Source organism: Crocodylus siamensis, chromosome 9 (assembly GCF_052110815.1).
Source record: "Crocodylus siamensis isolate JL-2025a chromosome 9, ASM5211081v1, whole genome shotgun sequence".
NCBI classification, from domain to species: domain Eukaryota; kingdom Metazoa; phylum Chordata; order Crocodylia; family Crocodylidae; genus Crocodylus; species Crocodylus siamensis.
Window position 1 is genome coordinate 43059330 of NC_143403.1, and position 14470 is coordinate 43073799.

Here is a 14470-nt window from a genome sequence, read left to right on the forward strand (position 1 = left end):
AAGAAGAAAACAACAAATAAAAGGAAAAGGAAAAAAAACATTCTACCATAGTCAATGACAACATAATGAAAGGAGGAAAAGAAGAAAAGCACGTCTTAAATATTATAGTTTGGCTTTTTAAGACCAGATGGGAATGACAAATTTTGAATGACAATTTTATTGGAAAAAGATTAAATTCGAATAAATATTTCCCAACGATGTTTTCATTCAATTTTTTTGTTTAATTTCATTTAAATTTTGTAATTTTTTCAAGGGGATGTGAGCAAGGTTTTCTATTTGTCCCACTATGCAAAATAGTCATAATTAAGGAATTTTACATAGTTATTATTTTTCCATTCTCTCTCCCATTAGCAGGTATTAAATAGCAATAGGCTGGAAAGGCTCCCATAGTGCTATTTTTGACATTGGATTCATAGCTACAATTGTAGTACCTTCATGTCCCAACCCAACTTCTGAATCAGCTCTGTCTGAAGAAGTAGAAGCTACCGATTTGTTCATAAATAAGATGCCTTGATCTATTTAGGTCCTTAAGTTAGGGTGTATTTACCTATGCCAACAACACAGACATCTGCACGGAGAACCTTTCCACTCTTCAGTACAACTTCCTTAAGCTTTAGGAGAAACAAATGAAAATCACAGTTATTTTAAGGACAAAACTAAACAAGAAACACTCAACCAATTTGGAATCTCAGGCTGCATTTACACAAAATGCTGACTGTGCAGTAGCCTGTGACTACTGTGCAGTAGTGTTGTGTGGCAGAAAGTGTGAGTACTGCTCAGTCAGCATCATGAAAAAGCCATTTTTCAGTGCTACTGTAATTTTGCTTCAATGAAGAAATCATTTTACAGCATTTTTAATCCTGGGTCTCAGCTATGTAATGTAAAACAGATGTAATTCCTTTAGCTGTACAGGCTTTTAGTTTCTAATGACAGTGGTAAAGGAAGACCCCAGTCACACTCGCCACTCTCTATGCTGGTGGTCACCAGGCCATCTTACCTCCTAGTTGCCATCCCAATTCCTGATTGAGTTAGAATTGAAAGATCTCAAAAAAGGCCAATTACAAAAATACAGCTACCATGAATACGATCATGGAAGTATATGAATTTAATACGACAGCATATAGAAGACATAATAGAACAGAAATAACAGTAAAAACTACATCCCTCTTAGGTGTCCTCCTGACTCCTAAGAGCATAATCTAATGAATATGCACCACTGGGCTGAAGCATGTTTGGACTGAGCATTAGACTGAACCTGCTCTTTGGTGATGCCACAGTATACATCCTTTCCTGACAGTGTACTGTATGGGACCATAAGAAAAAAGTATATTCCCCTAGCCCACAACTATGGGGACCCAGTCAGGGTGAACGGCCATTCTAAACCTAGCTGCCCTTAGGAGTAGTGGGTAAGGCACATAAATTTTTATAGGCAGCAGCATGCAAGGGAGTAACACATCTTGCTATCTTTGTCCCCCTGGCACCAATACCCAGGTACCTACTTACAGCTCAGTTGACTGGGGAAGCCTTTGGCACCATTCCAGAGCACAGCCTCAGCTCATGCCTCTGAAGCCAGTGCAAGATACCTGAATTACTCTACCATTGCACTTTACATGGGGAATTAGTAGTGACCCCTACATTTAATTTGTGTAATCATTTCCATTAGAAACATATGAACCCAGCTCACTTCACTTCTGATATCTCAAGTCAGGATGTCTGCCAACCACTACTACCCCTGTATTATGTGGATTCAGCTTCAGTTTATTCACCCACATTGAATACCCAACTGCAGACATGTACTGGGTAAGGACTGAGACTGTGGGACACAGGTTCGATGAAAGAGAGAGAGAAGGAAAGAGAGAGCTGGATGTTATCATCATACCGATGGTATCTCAGTCCAAATCTCTGCATAATTTCATCCAATGGTCTCCTACACACAATAAACAGGAAGGTTCACTAGTCTAGATGGAGCCCTGGAGGACCCCCAGAAAAGATCTCAAGGAGACAATGATAAGGCAGACTATGGCTTTTAATATACTGTATTTACTTGAATACAAGATGACCCTGATTAGAATCCAAATAATTAGATTTTATATATGGATGATTTACAAATTTGTTATAATTTTCCAGGTATAGAATATAGAATCTTATTACTGGAGGTTTGCCTTGAATTTGTCCCTCTCTTACTGCTACAGTACGGAGCATAATTCTAGGGGGTAGATGGCCCTCCCTTCCCCCCAGCACCTTCATCCCTCTGAAGCCCCTTTCCCCCACTTTCTGTCACCTCCTTCTCTCCCTGAGCACATAGAAGCAAGGGGCAAATTTGAAAACACTGACTTAGAAATAAATATGCCTATAGTAATTTGCAAATAGTACAAACCATGCATGGTATTAGTCCAAAGCCCAAAGACTCATGATTTACCATGTAGTTAACTGGGCTGGGCCCCACTAGAGTCAACAGCATTACAAGCCATGGTGACCCCACAGCTCAGTACTGCTCAGTATGTGTGTATAATTCACATATCCCCCAAAATGATCTGTGTGCTAATTAGACCCCCTTCCCATATTCATGACTAGAAATGGGTGTTCTTGCCACAAATCCTGGGATCCTCCAAAAATGTATATGCAGATGAGGCAGAGGGCAACCTGGTCCAGCTTCACCTCATGGAGGCAGGGTCACACTAATAATATATGACAGGCTGTTAAAGGGGATGACAAAGGGATTCTAGGTGAACTGTTTGGGGCCATGTTTCATGATACTTGCCAGGCATTTAAGGCTGGTGAAGAAACAGAAATAATGGGGAATGGGAAATAAAGGTACAGCTCAGCTGTAATGAAAAGGAAGCTGAAATGTATGCAATGTAGTGGCTCACCATGACTTTAAAAGAGACAGCACTTAGGGGGACTAAGCACAATGGGCACTACCACATATTCAATTGGGCTGTACTAAACTATATGTATGGTAGGTTCCTATCAGTGATCACAGCAGGGGAAGCAGCGTGACCACGTAGGCGAGCTCCCCAGGGTAATTGTCTCTGATATATCCTCCATAGGAGATCTATATTGAGCAGATTCTTTTTGGTATTGGGTGGTGGAACCGGAGCATGCTCCATCCACTCCATGCATTGACCTGGTATTGCAGTGCTTCCAGGACCGGTGCAAAAAAAACAGGAAAAAAAAAATCAGTGATCACAACTTGGTGGATGCCAGAAAAGAAGCCTAGGACCCTGGGGGGAATTTCATCCTGGTGGACCTCACAGGAAACACTAAGTCCTAGATAGACTTTGTCTTCCTCTCCAAGGAGTGGAAGGTAAAGAAAGCCTGAACCATACCTGTCTCTTTCTCAGACTGCTGCCTCTTTACAATCCAGGCTGAAATGGGTGGACAGCTGGAAAAGGGAAGAGGGGTGTGGAAGCTAAACACCAGCCTGCTGGAAGATGAAAAGACCCAATGCAGTTTCAGAGAGCACTACACAAGCTGGAGGGCCCTCAAAGATCTGTACCCATACCAGACAAAGTGGTAGGCCAGTCCATCGAACAGGGGACCAAAGCTTCTTTCAGCAGGCTGGCAAGTAGTGAGCCTTCTTCCAAAAAAGGCAACATGAGCACCTGACCTCCAAGTTGCAGGCCCTGCACAGGCAGGCAGCAGTAGGTTGGGATGTGAGGGAGGCATAGACGAAGGAAGACAATATTATTTGGGGGAGCTGAGTACATGCATCAGCACAAGAACTACAACTCCCATCATGCTCTGCATGGTGCTACGTATGTACAGTTAACTTCTTCCTCAGCTTTGCAGAGCTGAGTGTCCATGGGGTGCTAGCCTGGCTGCACATCAAGCTGTGCCATGGTGCTGCTGGTGTCGCCGGCTGCTGCAAAATTAGTTTAGGGGGAGCTAAGCCCCCCAAGCCCCGCCTTCCACCACCTATGGAGGGAGGACATGCAGGAGGTGAAGGCCCAGATTGGCACCTGGTACCGGGAGGAGGCCAGGCAAAAGATCTTGCAGGCCAGGGCCCCCTGGGTGGAGGAGGAGGAGTGGTTTGCTTACTTTAGCAGCTTAAAGAAGAGCAAAGAGAAGCCCATGAAGTGTCTGAGAGATGGAGCAGAAGTGGAGCACTGGTTGAAGGAAGGCATGCTGGAAACAGCAGCTGCTTTCTACTGACAGCTCTACACCATGCAACTGGAGGACCAGAGGCCATGAAACAGTGCCTGCAGGGGCTCACCCAAGTCCTTGGGGAGGCTGAACAGCAGCAGCTAGAGGAGGAGTGGATGCTGAAGGGTCTGAGGAGAGAGTTGAATAACTGGAGGCCTATTAGCCTCCTGAACTTTGATTAAAAGTTGCTGGCCAAAGTCTTGGCTGAGCTATTTAAATCTGTCCTAGGTTCAATCATACATGAGGACCAGTTGTGTACAGTGCTGTGATACTAGATCCACAGGGCCCTGTTGCAATTGAGAGATGTGCTCCAGTTAGAAAGGAACAGAGGACTGCCATGCTGAATCTAGGACCTGGAGAAGGCCTACAACAGTGTATCATACTGGTTTCTCTTCATCTGAGGTGAATGGGCATCCCTTCTGCCTTCATTGGCTGGATAAGGAAGCAGATCCCTGGCCAGGCTTGCAGAGAAATGGTGGGCCTGCACACCAATGGCATGCTCTGCCACGCTGCTGAACAGGCAGCCGGGGTGCAGCAGACACCCACAGGCTGGGGTGAGAGTCAGAACCCCAGCCCCACATAGGCACAGGCTACAGGCAGAGAAGAAGGCAGGCGCCAGACATAGCAAGTACCCTCTAGGCTAACTGTGTTCATGTTGTAAAAATGTTGTGTGTCTCTGTTTTCCATTGGCTAACTTATATGGTGGTGAGAATGGATTAAAGAAACAGTGAGAGATGTCTCTTTCATAGGCAAAATGGAGTTTCATTACCTACAGGATTGGAATAGCTTTGTGAAGCATAAAAAAGGTTGTATGGGTGGCTCCCAAGAAGCTCAAGGAGACAAGCATAACAACTGGCACAGCAGGTTGGATGGGGAGTATGTCAGCTTCTGACTAAGGGGGATGAAGAAGGAGATGGGTGAGCAGCAATTCCAGGAGCTGAGTATACCAGAGAGAGAACTGAGTTAACTTTGGATTGCTCAGGGCTGTGCAGGCTAGACTGGGGAAAGACTGGGGACAGAGGAACTGCTGAAGTCTTTGGAAGGAGTAAGATCTTCTTGCTCTATGGTCTTTAACTCAGTAAATGTTTTTGCTGAAGAGCTGTCTGTTCTGCTGTTTTGAACTCTGGGTTGTCCTTGTTCTCCCCAACAGGCAAGGGCTGAAGAACTGCAGACTAACATACATTAGGTACCCTACCCCCCTGAAGGAAAGTGTATACAACCTGACCTCAATACCTCCAGTCTCCCCCAGCTGGCTTCTACAAGCCAGAAGTAAGGACTTCTGGGGTGATATGTTTTATTGGACTAATTGGAGAGTTCAGAATAGACCTCAGACAAGTTTTTGAGGTTTAGCAGGTATCACCTAATTAATATTACCAAAAAATCCTTGTATCTCCTATACTTCCTGGACCATCATGGTCATAGGATCATTCCAACTCTACCTTTTACAGGCCAGAACAGGCACAGGTCCAGTTCACAACTGGTCCCCACATCCTGCTCCCCCCCAAACTCACCCTCTGCATTAGCAGGCAACAATGACTGAAATTAATCCATGAAAACTAGACAAGACTGAGCTTCTCCAACTGCAAACTCTGACTCTGTAGTTAGGCTGGTGGTCCCTAAGCCACTGCATATGTGGGTGATTTTGTCTGCAAAGAAGGTAACAAACTTGTCGCAATGGGCTGTAGATGATTCAGTTTCTGACTGAAGATAACCTGGGTTAATCATGCCATCCATCACCTAGAGCAGTTTTACCAGATGGCACTTTGTAGGTGAAATTGGAATGGAGAAGAATAGTTTCCTCACTGCCACTCCTGTCACACTATATTCCTTTAAAAAGGAACTGTGCTGGCAGAGCTGACCCTAGGTGTGTGTGGGGCTCGGGGCATATCAGGCGTTGTGGGGCCTATGCAGGGGGGGATCAGCTGGAACATGAAGCCGGCATCAAGCAGGCACCGTCTGTGGGGCTCCCAAAAGCACAGAGCCTGGGTTAGTCGCCCTGATTCACCCACCCCCACTTCCCCAAGGCACGGCTCTGTGAGCTGCAATCAATTAGCTTTGACACAGGTGGAGAGCCAGCTGTACTCTAACTGCTTACCCTCCTGCTTTAGCATCCTTGTATGCCAGGAAGATCTGTGCCACCACAACAGTGGGAATGGACACCTGGGTGCACCATGTCTATGGCCAGGGTCAATATGGCTATTTCATAGTTCAATCAGGCTGTCAAAAAAGTAGTTTTCAAGGGCAGTGAGAGAATGCCAAGTGAGTTCTGGATTTCCATCAGCTCCATGAGTCACTGGGGGCAAACCAGCTTAGCTAGTCCATCAGAGGTCTCAGTAGGGGCCCTGTGCCTTTAGATCCCCCAGTGGGAAGAGCTGTGCCTTTAGAAGGTAATGGTCTGACCATGACAGGTGTCTTTAGAGTAGTATTTTCTCTTTTGGGGTTATGGTGGATTCCGCATGCTCCTTTGAGGTCCCCTTGCCCTCCCTGGCTTCCCACATACTCAAACGAGGGCCAGGCACAGTCACTTCTTTTTTGTCCTTCCATAACTCGTCAGTACTAGTATCTACCAAAGCATCAGGCATTGTACCTTGCCCTCCTGTTCCCGCAGTTCAGACACCTCAGTCTGCATGTAGAACTTCACCCTGTTGTTTTCAAAGATCTGTGAGAGAAAAGGGAGAGTGCTTTTACAATGCTGGAATTGCTGCCAGCTTACAGAATATCTGGCTCCCCTCTAAAATCTCACTTTTCCCTTTCTGTTAGATAGCTTTGGGCTTGGCTTGAATGTGCATCAGAAACAGACAGTCCAAGTATCTTTTACCCGGATACATTTCTATTATAACTTTGCCTTATAAGGATAGAAAATCCATAAGCCTGTTGCATTTAGACTACTAATAAAATGATACAGTCAAAGTTTTCTTTTTGATGTTATCCACTGTGCAGGACTTCATCACTTCAAAATTGTGCACAAGCATTAAAACATTGCATAAACAAAATATAATGTTGACATTAACTACTGATAGCTGGGGGGTCAGGCACATAGAATCATCTGTCCTCTATTCAGCAGGAATCACATTTCTTGTTTCCAAAATTACCCCCTAAAGGACTGGAAAATCATAATCACCTTCATGATTGCTCGACCAACTTTCTCCCCAAAAATCTTCATGAAAGGTACCTCTTCCAGTTCAACCACGGATACTGAATGAGCCTTTCCTGTGAGATAGGCTGCTACCTCCATCCCTGGAAAACAGAAACAGAGATGCAATTCACCACTTCTCACACTATACGCAGGCATCCAGAGATGAGTAAAAGCTGTCAGATGTCTGGCCAGAAATGTATCCATTCTGGCCTGAGACTTCCTGTTGGGGTAAGAGTTCCTTTGGATTAAGTATGGCAGAGAAAATAAAAGCAGCATTCTTACCACAATATTCCTCTCCCAGGCTATTAGGCAGATAACATCTTCCATTAATCCTAATTTCCTTGCATCCTAGCACAACAAAGGCCTGATTCCTGCTAAGGTTCATAGATTTCATAGACATTAGGGCTGGCAGAGACCTTGCAAGATCACTGGGTCCAGCCCCTTGCCCAAGGGGCAGGAAGTTGTTTTGTACTTCACTTAAGTGCCGTCAGCACAAAGTTTAGCACCCAGCCCCTCCCACAAGCTAAGAAAAGGTGCGAAAAACAGCTTACCCTTCTGACATCAGGATAGCGGGGGGAGGAGAAGGGGGAAGTCTTTAAAAGCCTCGCTGAGTCCATGCCACAGCAGAAGCCATTTTGGGACCAGCAGATCAGTCCCTTCTGCCGCAGTCTGGCCAACCTTCGCAGTCAGTGCTTCTCCGCCACCGATTCTCCCAGCATACCCCTTCCCTGCACACTGACCTGATTAGCGAACTGAACCGCGATCCGCGAGAGAAAGAGAGAGTCGTTAATTTGTTTTGTAAACAAAACATATTTAATCAAGTCACTGTACCTACGCACCTCGTTCATCGGCGTGTAAGTAAACAAATAAAAGTTTCTTGTTACAATTTACGACTCATGCCCTGTTCTGCAATCAGGAGGCTCCGTGATCTGCAAACAGAGGAAAAACCCCTCCCTCCCTTAAAGGCAAAATGAACCTTCTCCTCATTGTGCCTCAGGTCCTGACCCTGCAGGGCGCAACAGAAGTCAGCTGGGGTCATATTAGCCCAGCAAGATAAGCATCTAAGCATTTCTTAGAGGTATCCAGAATAGGTGCTTACACCACTTCTGGGGGGAGTTTATTCCAGACTCTGGAGACTTGGGCAGTGAACAAGTGTTTCCTTATGTCCAGTCTAATATAGTCCGCCAGCAGTTTATGACCATTAGAACTTGTCTTCCCTTGGGGTACCCTGGTGAACAGACGTTCTCCCAGTTCCTGATGCCCACCCCTTATATACTTATAGGCCGCCACCAAGTCACCCCTGAGCCTTCACTTCTCCAGGCTGAAGAGTCCCATGGCTCTCAGCCTCTCGTCATAAGGCCTGCTCTCGACCTCTAATCATGAGCATGACTTTCCTCTGGACTCTTTCAAGCTTCTTCACATCCTTTCTGAAGTGTGGACCCCAGAAATGGATTCAGTACTCCAGCTGCAGCCTCACTAAAGTCACGTAAAGCGGGAGGATGACCTCCTGGATCTTGCTCCAGATGCATCGTTAGATGCAAGCCAGAGTTTTATTTGGTTTGCCAATTGTAGCATCGCACTGGTGGATTATTTTCATCTTGTGGTCAATCATGGCCCCCAAGTCTCTTTTGGTCATGGTGCTAGTGAGTGTAGCACTGGCGAACCTGTAAGTATGATGTGGGGGGGTTTCCCGAGGTGGAGCATCTCGCATTTCTCTGTGTTGAATGTTTGGTCAGTCAAGACCTACCCAAAACAAAACAATGTTGGCTCTCTCTCAGAATGTTGCCTTCCATTAGCCTGTTATTGATGGTTTCTTTGGTGAATTTTTTCCAAGATCTTGCAAGGGATTGAGGTCAAACTTATTGACCTGTATCTCCCTGGATCTTCCTTCCTTCCTTTCTTGAAGACAGGCACCACATTGGCCCTCTTCCAATCTTCAGGAACCTCTCCCGAGCACCACAAGTTCTCAAATATCATCACCATTGGCTGTGCTATGATGTCAGCCAACTCTTTTAGCACTCTTGGGTGCATTCCATCTGGGCCAGCTGACTTGTGGATGTCCAGCCTCTCATGCTGTTCCCTCACAAAATCTTTGCCAATTATAGACATATGATTTCCCTTATCCTCGTAGTTCTGAGTCCTGTCAGGCAGGGTGATTCTCTTGGCTGGTGGAAAACTGATGCAAATTAATTGTTGAGGAGATAGTTTTTTCCTGGATGTTGGTTGTCAGTTGCCCCTTTTGATTCAGCAAGGGTCCGATGGTGCCCCTTTTTCTCCGCAACTTCCCATGTATTTGTAGAAGAACTTTTTATTGCCCTTGATTCCTGTAGCCAGTTTGACTTTGGTTTCAGCCTTGACTTTTCTGGTCTGCTCCTGACAGGTGCAGACCAGTGCTGCATAATCCTCTTTAGTGGCAGTTCTTGACTTCCATCCCTTAGAAGCTTCTCTTTTCAGATTTAGGAGGTACCTGAGTGCCCTACTGAGCGAAAGGGGTCTCCCAGCCCCTTTGCTACTTTTCCTATGGGCCGGAATGGACTTCCCTTGTGCTTTTAGGATCATGTCCTTAAGGAGCAACCACTCGTGGGCTCCCCTCCCTGTCAGATCATGATCTCTCAGGGCCTCAACAACCAACCTCTTGAGCTTGTGGCAGTTGGCTTTCCTAAAGTTGAGGATTTCTACATTGCTGATTTGCCAGCTTTGCAATGGATAGAGAAAGAGATCAACTCATCATCACTGTCACCCAGCTTCCCTTTGATCCTCAGGTCGCTGACCAGATCATCCCCTTTGGCCAGTACAAGATCCAGTAGCACTTTATCTCTTGTCAGTCTGTAGACTTCTTGAGTCAAATAGAGCTTGTCATTGCAAGTGAGGAAGCTTCGCAACCAATTAGATTTGGCTAAATGCTCTTCCCATGAGATGTCAGGGTGGTTGAAATCACCCATGATGATCATGCACTGAGAGTGTGCAGCCTCTACCAATTCCCTAGCAAATTCATTGTCAAACTCTTCCTCCTGGTTAGGAGGTCTGTAACAGACTCTTACAGTTATATTTACTTTACCACGTTTCCCTGGTATTCTAACCCAGAGGGTCTCAAGTTGCTCTGCTTGGATACCAATCTCTGCTGTTAAGATGTGTACTGCTCCTTCACACCCCGTCCCTTCCTTGCAACACAATCCCTCCTGTACAAGTTATAGCCATCAATACTGGTGGTCCAGTCATAGATGGAGTCCCACTAGGTCTCCGTTATCCCTATGCGATCATATTCATTTTTGCTTAGCAGAAGGGCCATTTCCCTGTTTGTTCCCCACGCTCCTGGCATTTGTGTAGAGGCAGCTAAGCCTGCCATCAGAAGTCCTGGGCTTCTCTGTCCTCTTAGAAAAGTCCCATCCTTGGGCAGGGGCAGGAATGAGTTCCCTTGTGTTACCTGACCTGCTGATTCTGTGGTTGCCACTTCGGGGGGGTTGGACTTGAAGATCTACAAGGTCCCTTCCGACCCTACTTCTATGATTCTATGAAGGCTTGCACTAGTGATTGCCCACCCATCCCCCATAGGCTGCTAAATTCTATTGCAGTAACACTACTAATATTTTACTAATAATACTGATTTTGTACCATGGGAAGAGATGTCATACAGGCTCAATGGGCCTCACAACATGATTCCTTGCAATGGAAACTAGAATTACTATCTTGGGATATTAAAAGCATTAGCAGGATTGACTAAAACCAAGCCTGCTAGTCTTTCTGTACTATATCTGAAACTCCTCAGAGATGAAAGCCATATAAAAGGCCTTGAAAAATAAATTAATACGGAGAACTGTATTATATTTAGCAAATTGATGAACAATGTTGCATTTGAAAGCTTCTCTAACTTTAGTCCAACCATACAGCTGGTCCAATAAAAGATACCACCTCAAAAAACTCCTTCCTATTTAGCAAATTATAATTTAAGGCTATAACATTTAGAGTAAGACAGCTAGGAGAAACACATATTCTGTGATAGGGGCTGTATTAAAAATCCAAAATATAACTCAATGAATTATGCATTACAAATTAGCTCTTTTCTTGTTTGTGAACCAGTCTCAATTTCTTTGAATGTATTTGTTAAAAGGATAGACAAGATTTTTGGGGTAAATGTGATAATCTTTTATTAGATCAACTAAATAGTTGGAAAGATTGTTCTCTGCAAGTTTTCAAGCACAAACACCCTTCTTCAGGCATAGGGAGAGTTTGCTGGTATGTGTGTGTGCTCTCCTCAGTGGAATAGAAGCCAGCTGTTAAAAGGAAGCACTTGTCCAGCACTGGCAAAGAAAATTTAGAGGAATGTTTACTTATGAAATGCACATTTCTCAGTTTTTTTGGTGTGGGGTTTGAATCCCCATGACACAGGCTAGGCATCAGCCAGACTCTTCTCCAAGAATTCTTTTTAAGCTGGCCCTCTGGGCAGACAAGGAAGGGAGATGCATAGGACCAGGAAGAAAAAGCAAGTTGGAAAGCTTGTGGCTCATTGTGATGGCTGCTGCCCCAGAAACACACAGGCTTTGAGTTCTAGATCAGATCCTTGCCTTGAAATGTCACTGCTCTTTATTTTACACAATGAATCCTGAATGCAAGAAGCCATAACTAAGCCTCAGAATGAACAGTGGGCAGTGCCTGAACTGTAGTGTAGTAGGAAGAGGACTGTGCTAGGAGGTCAGAGAACGGCAGATTCAAGCTCTTTGGGACAAGGAGGAACAAAGCTTAGGAAGGTTGCTGCCACTTTCTCCAACCCTCACTCTCCCTGCTATCATTTCTCTGGGATGTAGGTATCTGGCCTCAGAGTGCATGCTTGATTTAGACATGCATGCTTAGTCACCTGCATTCATAAAGCCAGGGCCAAAAATAGCTAAGTAGACAGCTAGAAAAGTACCTTTTAGACACACAAAGGGAAACAGCATTCTACCTATAGTTTATGAGTTTGCACCGAGGGTACTGGAGCTGTTACGTGGCTGGTGTGAAATGGAATATTAATGCACTTGGTGCAGGACACATAAAGCAATAAGCCTATCTTGGATATCCTTCTTGGCTGTTAAATAAATTATTTTTCCTACATAAAAGGGGTAATCCTTAAGAATAGTTTGTTTCTATCAGTAAAGATAGCTTTTGACGTAAGGAAATACACTATCCACATTAAATAGACAGTATTCTTACTGTATTACTCTTACCTACAAATGCAGGTATCAAATTTATTTGCAATTAGTTACTGCATAGTAACGCATATGTAGACATGACCTGGGAGCAAATTTACTCCCAGGTTAGTCCTGCCACTAGGGGGCTGACCTGAGGCTAGCCCCAGGGCGCCGGGTTGGGAACCTCTCCTGCGCAGGGCTGAGCTGCTTCTATGGCAGCCCCTGTCTCAGGCACTTAGAAGCCTGCAGGCAGTTTGAGCCCTGGGACACACAAGTAGGGAGTCTGAAGGCACTCCAGGCTGATGTGGCCGCTGGGCAAGCCACAGGCAAGCTGCCTCAGCCTACCAGTACCCTGGTACTGCAGTCTGGCACTGCAGTGCCACACGCCTGCCAGGCCCACACTGTCCAGTCCAGCAGGGTGCTGCAGACTGCTGCAGGCTCCAGCCAGGCCTGTCAGCACCTAGGCCCAGCTGCAGGCAGCTTCTGGCTGCCAGGGCCAGCTCCTGCTGCCGGCAATCCATCCCCAGCAGCCTGCAGGTGCTGTGGGGCATTGCCTCAGCCACACAACTGTCAGTCCCATGCCAGGCCCCTGTGCTGGGCACTACAGGCAGCTGCCCAGGCCTGGCAGCACAGGAACAGCCACACAAAGGCCCAGAGAGCCAGCACAGGACCCCAATGATGTTGTTGTTGCCCACAGCCATGTCTATGCCCATGCCCATTACCCAGGGCCCCAACTGGTCACAGGAGAAGACTGGGGACCTTGTAACACTGTGGGGCAACATGGAGGTGCAGCACCAGTTCAAGTGGGGTGGGTGCTCCAACACCCACATCTGTGAGGGGCTGTTAGGCTAGGTGAGGAACTGCAGGCATCTCAGCATGGCAGTGATGCATAAAGCTCAAGGCCTTGTGGACACAGTGGGTTACCATTATCAGCCACAACTGTCAGGTAGGGAGTGCCTGTAATTCCATACCCTTTATCCAGCAACTGACTGAGATCCTCATTCCCTAGGACCCAGACAGCAGCCATACTGTCTACAGCAGCACAGACAGCCTGCCCAAGCCTCTACCATGGCCTGGCACCCCTGGGGGAGGGCACCTCGGGCCTGCAGCAGCCTGTCTTGCTGAGCTCTTTATCTGCAGCCTCCACCAGTAGCTCAGGGAGCCCAGGTCAGCACCTGCCATGAGAGTTCTACTGCCCCAGGTGCCACTACAAGGGGGGGCCAGCCATGACACTGCCAGCTGCCAGCAGCATTCAGCTCCTCCCTGGGAGGCACCCTGAGGAGGGAGTCCACCCACCACACCCCACTGTCCACGGGCATCACCTGGAGGTGAAAGCCATCGCCAAAACACATGACTATGCAGAGCCTCCAGCCATTCCAGCCCCACGTATATGGTAAGCCCTACACCTGGCCTGCCTGCACTCTCCTGGTTTTGGGTCCTCCACACAGCATTCAGAGAAGTGAGGGAAATAGTGCAAAACTATTGAGCAGCCCATGTCCCCACAGCTAGGTGGGCACAGACCTCTCAAACACTGAGGAACACATCGATGTCAGCAGCAAAGTCCTTCTCAGCAGCAGGGGCCAGGGATGTGCAGCACAGCCACACATAGCCCTCCAGGTGGCAGCAGAGGTTGTGAGGAAGCCTGGGCTTGCCCCCACACCATTGTAGGAACCATTGTAGGGTCCCATGCCAGGTGCACAGATTTTCCCAGGGCACCATGGCCATCAGCAGCAGCAGGGTATAGTGGGTCAGGCACTCCTTAGTCCAAGCAAACAGCTGCTCTCTCACTGCCCAGGACAAATACAGCAGAGGCACACTTGGGGCACAGTGGGGATGTGGGGCAGGGGACAAGCCCTGGGGTGCCTCCCCAGAGAAGCCCCCTGTGGGGAAGGCAGAGGCACCTCCTTGTCCCAGTCACCCAGGAGCCCTGTGGTCCCCAACCCTGGGTGCCATCAGCTGGGTGGCAGCAGAGCAGAGCAGTTGACCTGTAGGAGGAGAGGGGAGGCAGTGGAGTCTGGTGCCA

The 14470-nt window shown here is 46.9% G+C and overlaps 1 protein-coding gene and 1 pseudogene across 1 annotated transcript in view; one reads left to right on the forward strand and one right to left on the reverse strand.

Moving 5' to 3' along the window:
- Positions 1 to 14470, reverse strand: part of AIFM3 (AIF family member 3) — a 214587-nt gene that overhangs the window by 50892 nt on the left and 149225 nt on the right. Inside the window, exons 11-13 of the mRNA XM_090062294.1 lie at positions 7268 to 7383; positions 6734 to 6805; positions 548 to 611 (exon numbers count right to left, since the gene is read on the reverse strand). Coding sequence (XP_089918420.1) covers positions 548 to 611; positions 6734 to 6805; positions 7268 to 7383 — 252 coding nt within the window. The remainder of the gene's footprint in view (positions 1 to 547; positions 612 to 6733; positions 6806 to 7267; positions 7384 to 14470) is intronic.
- Positions 3038 to 3164, forward strand: LOC149857457 (U2 spliceosomal RNA; annotated as a pseudogene).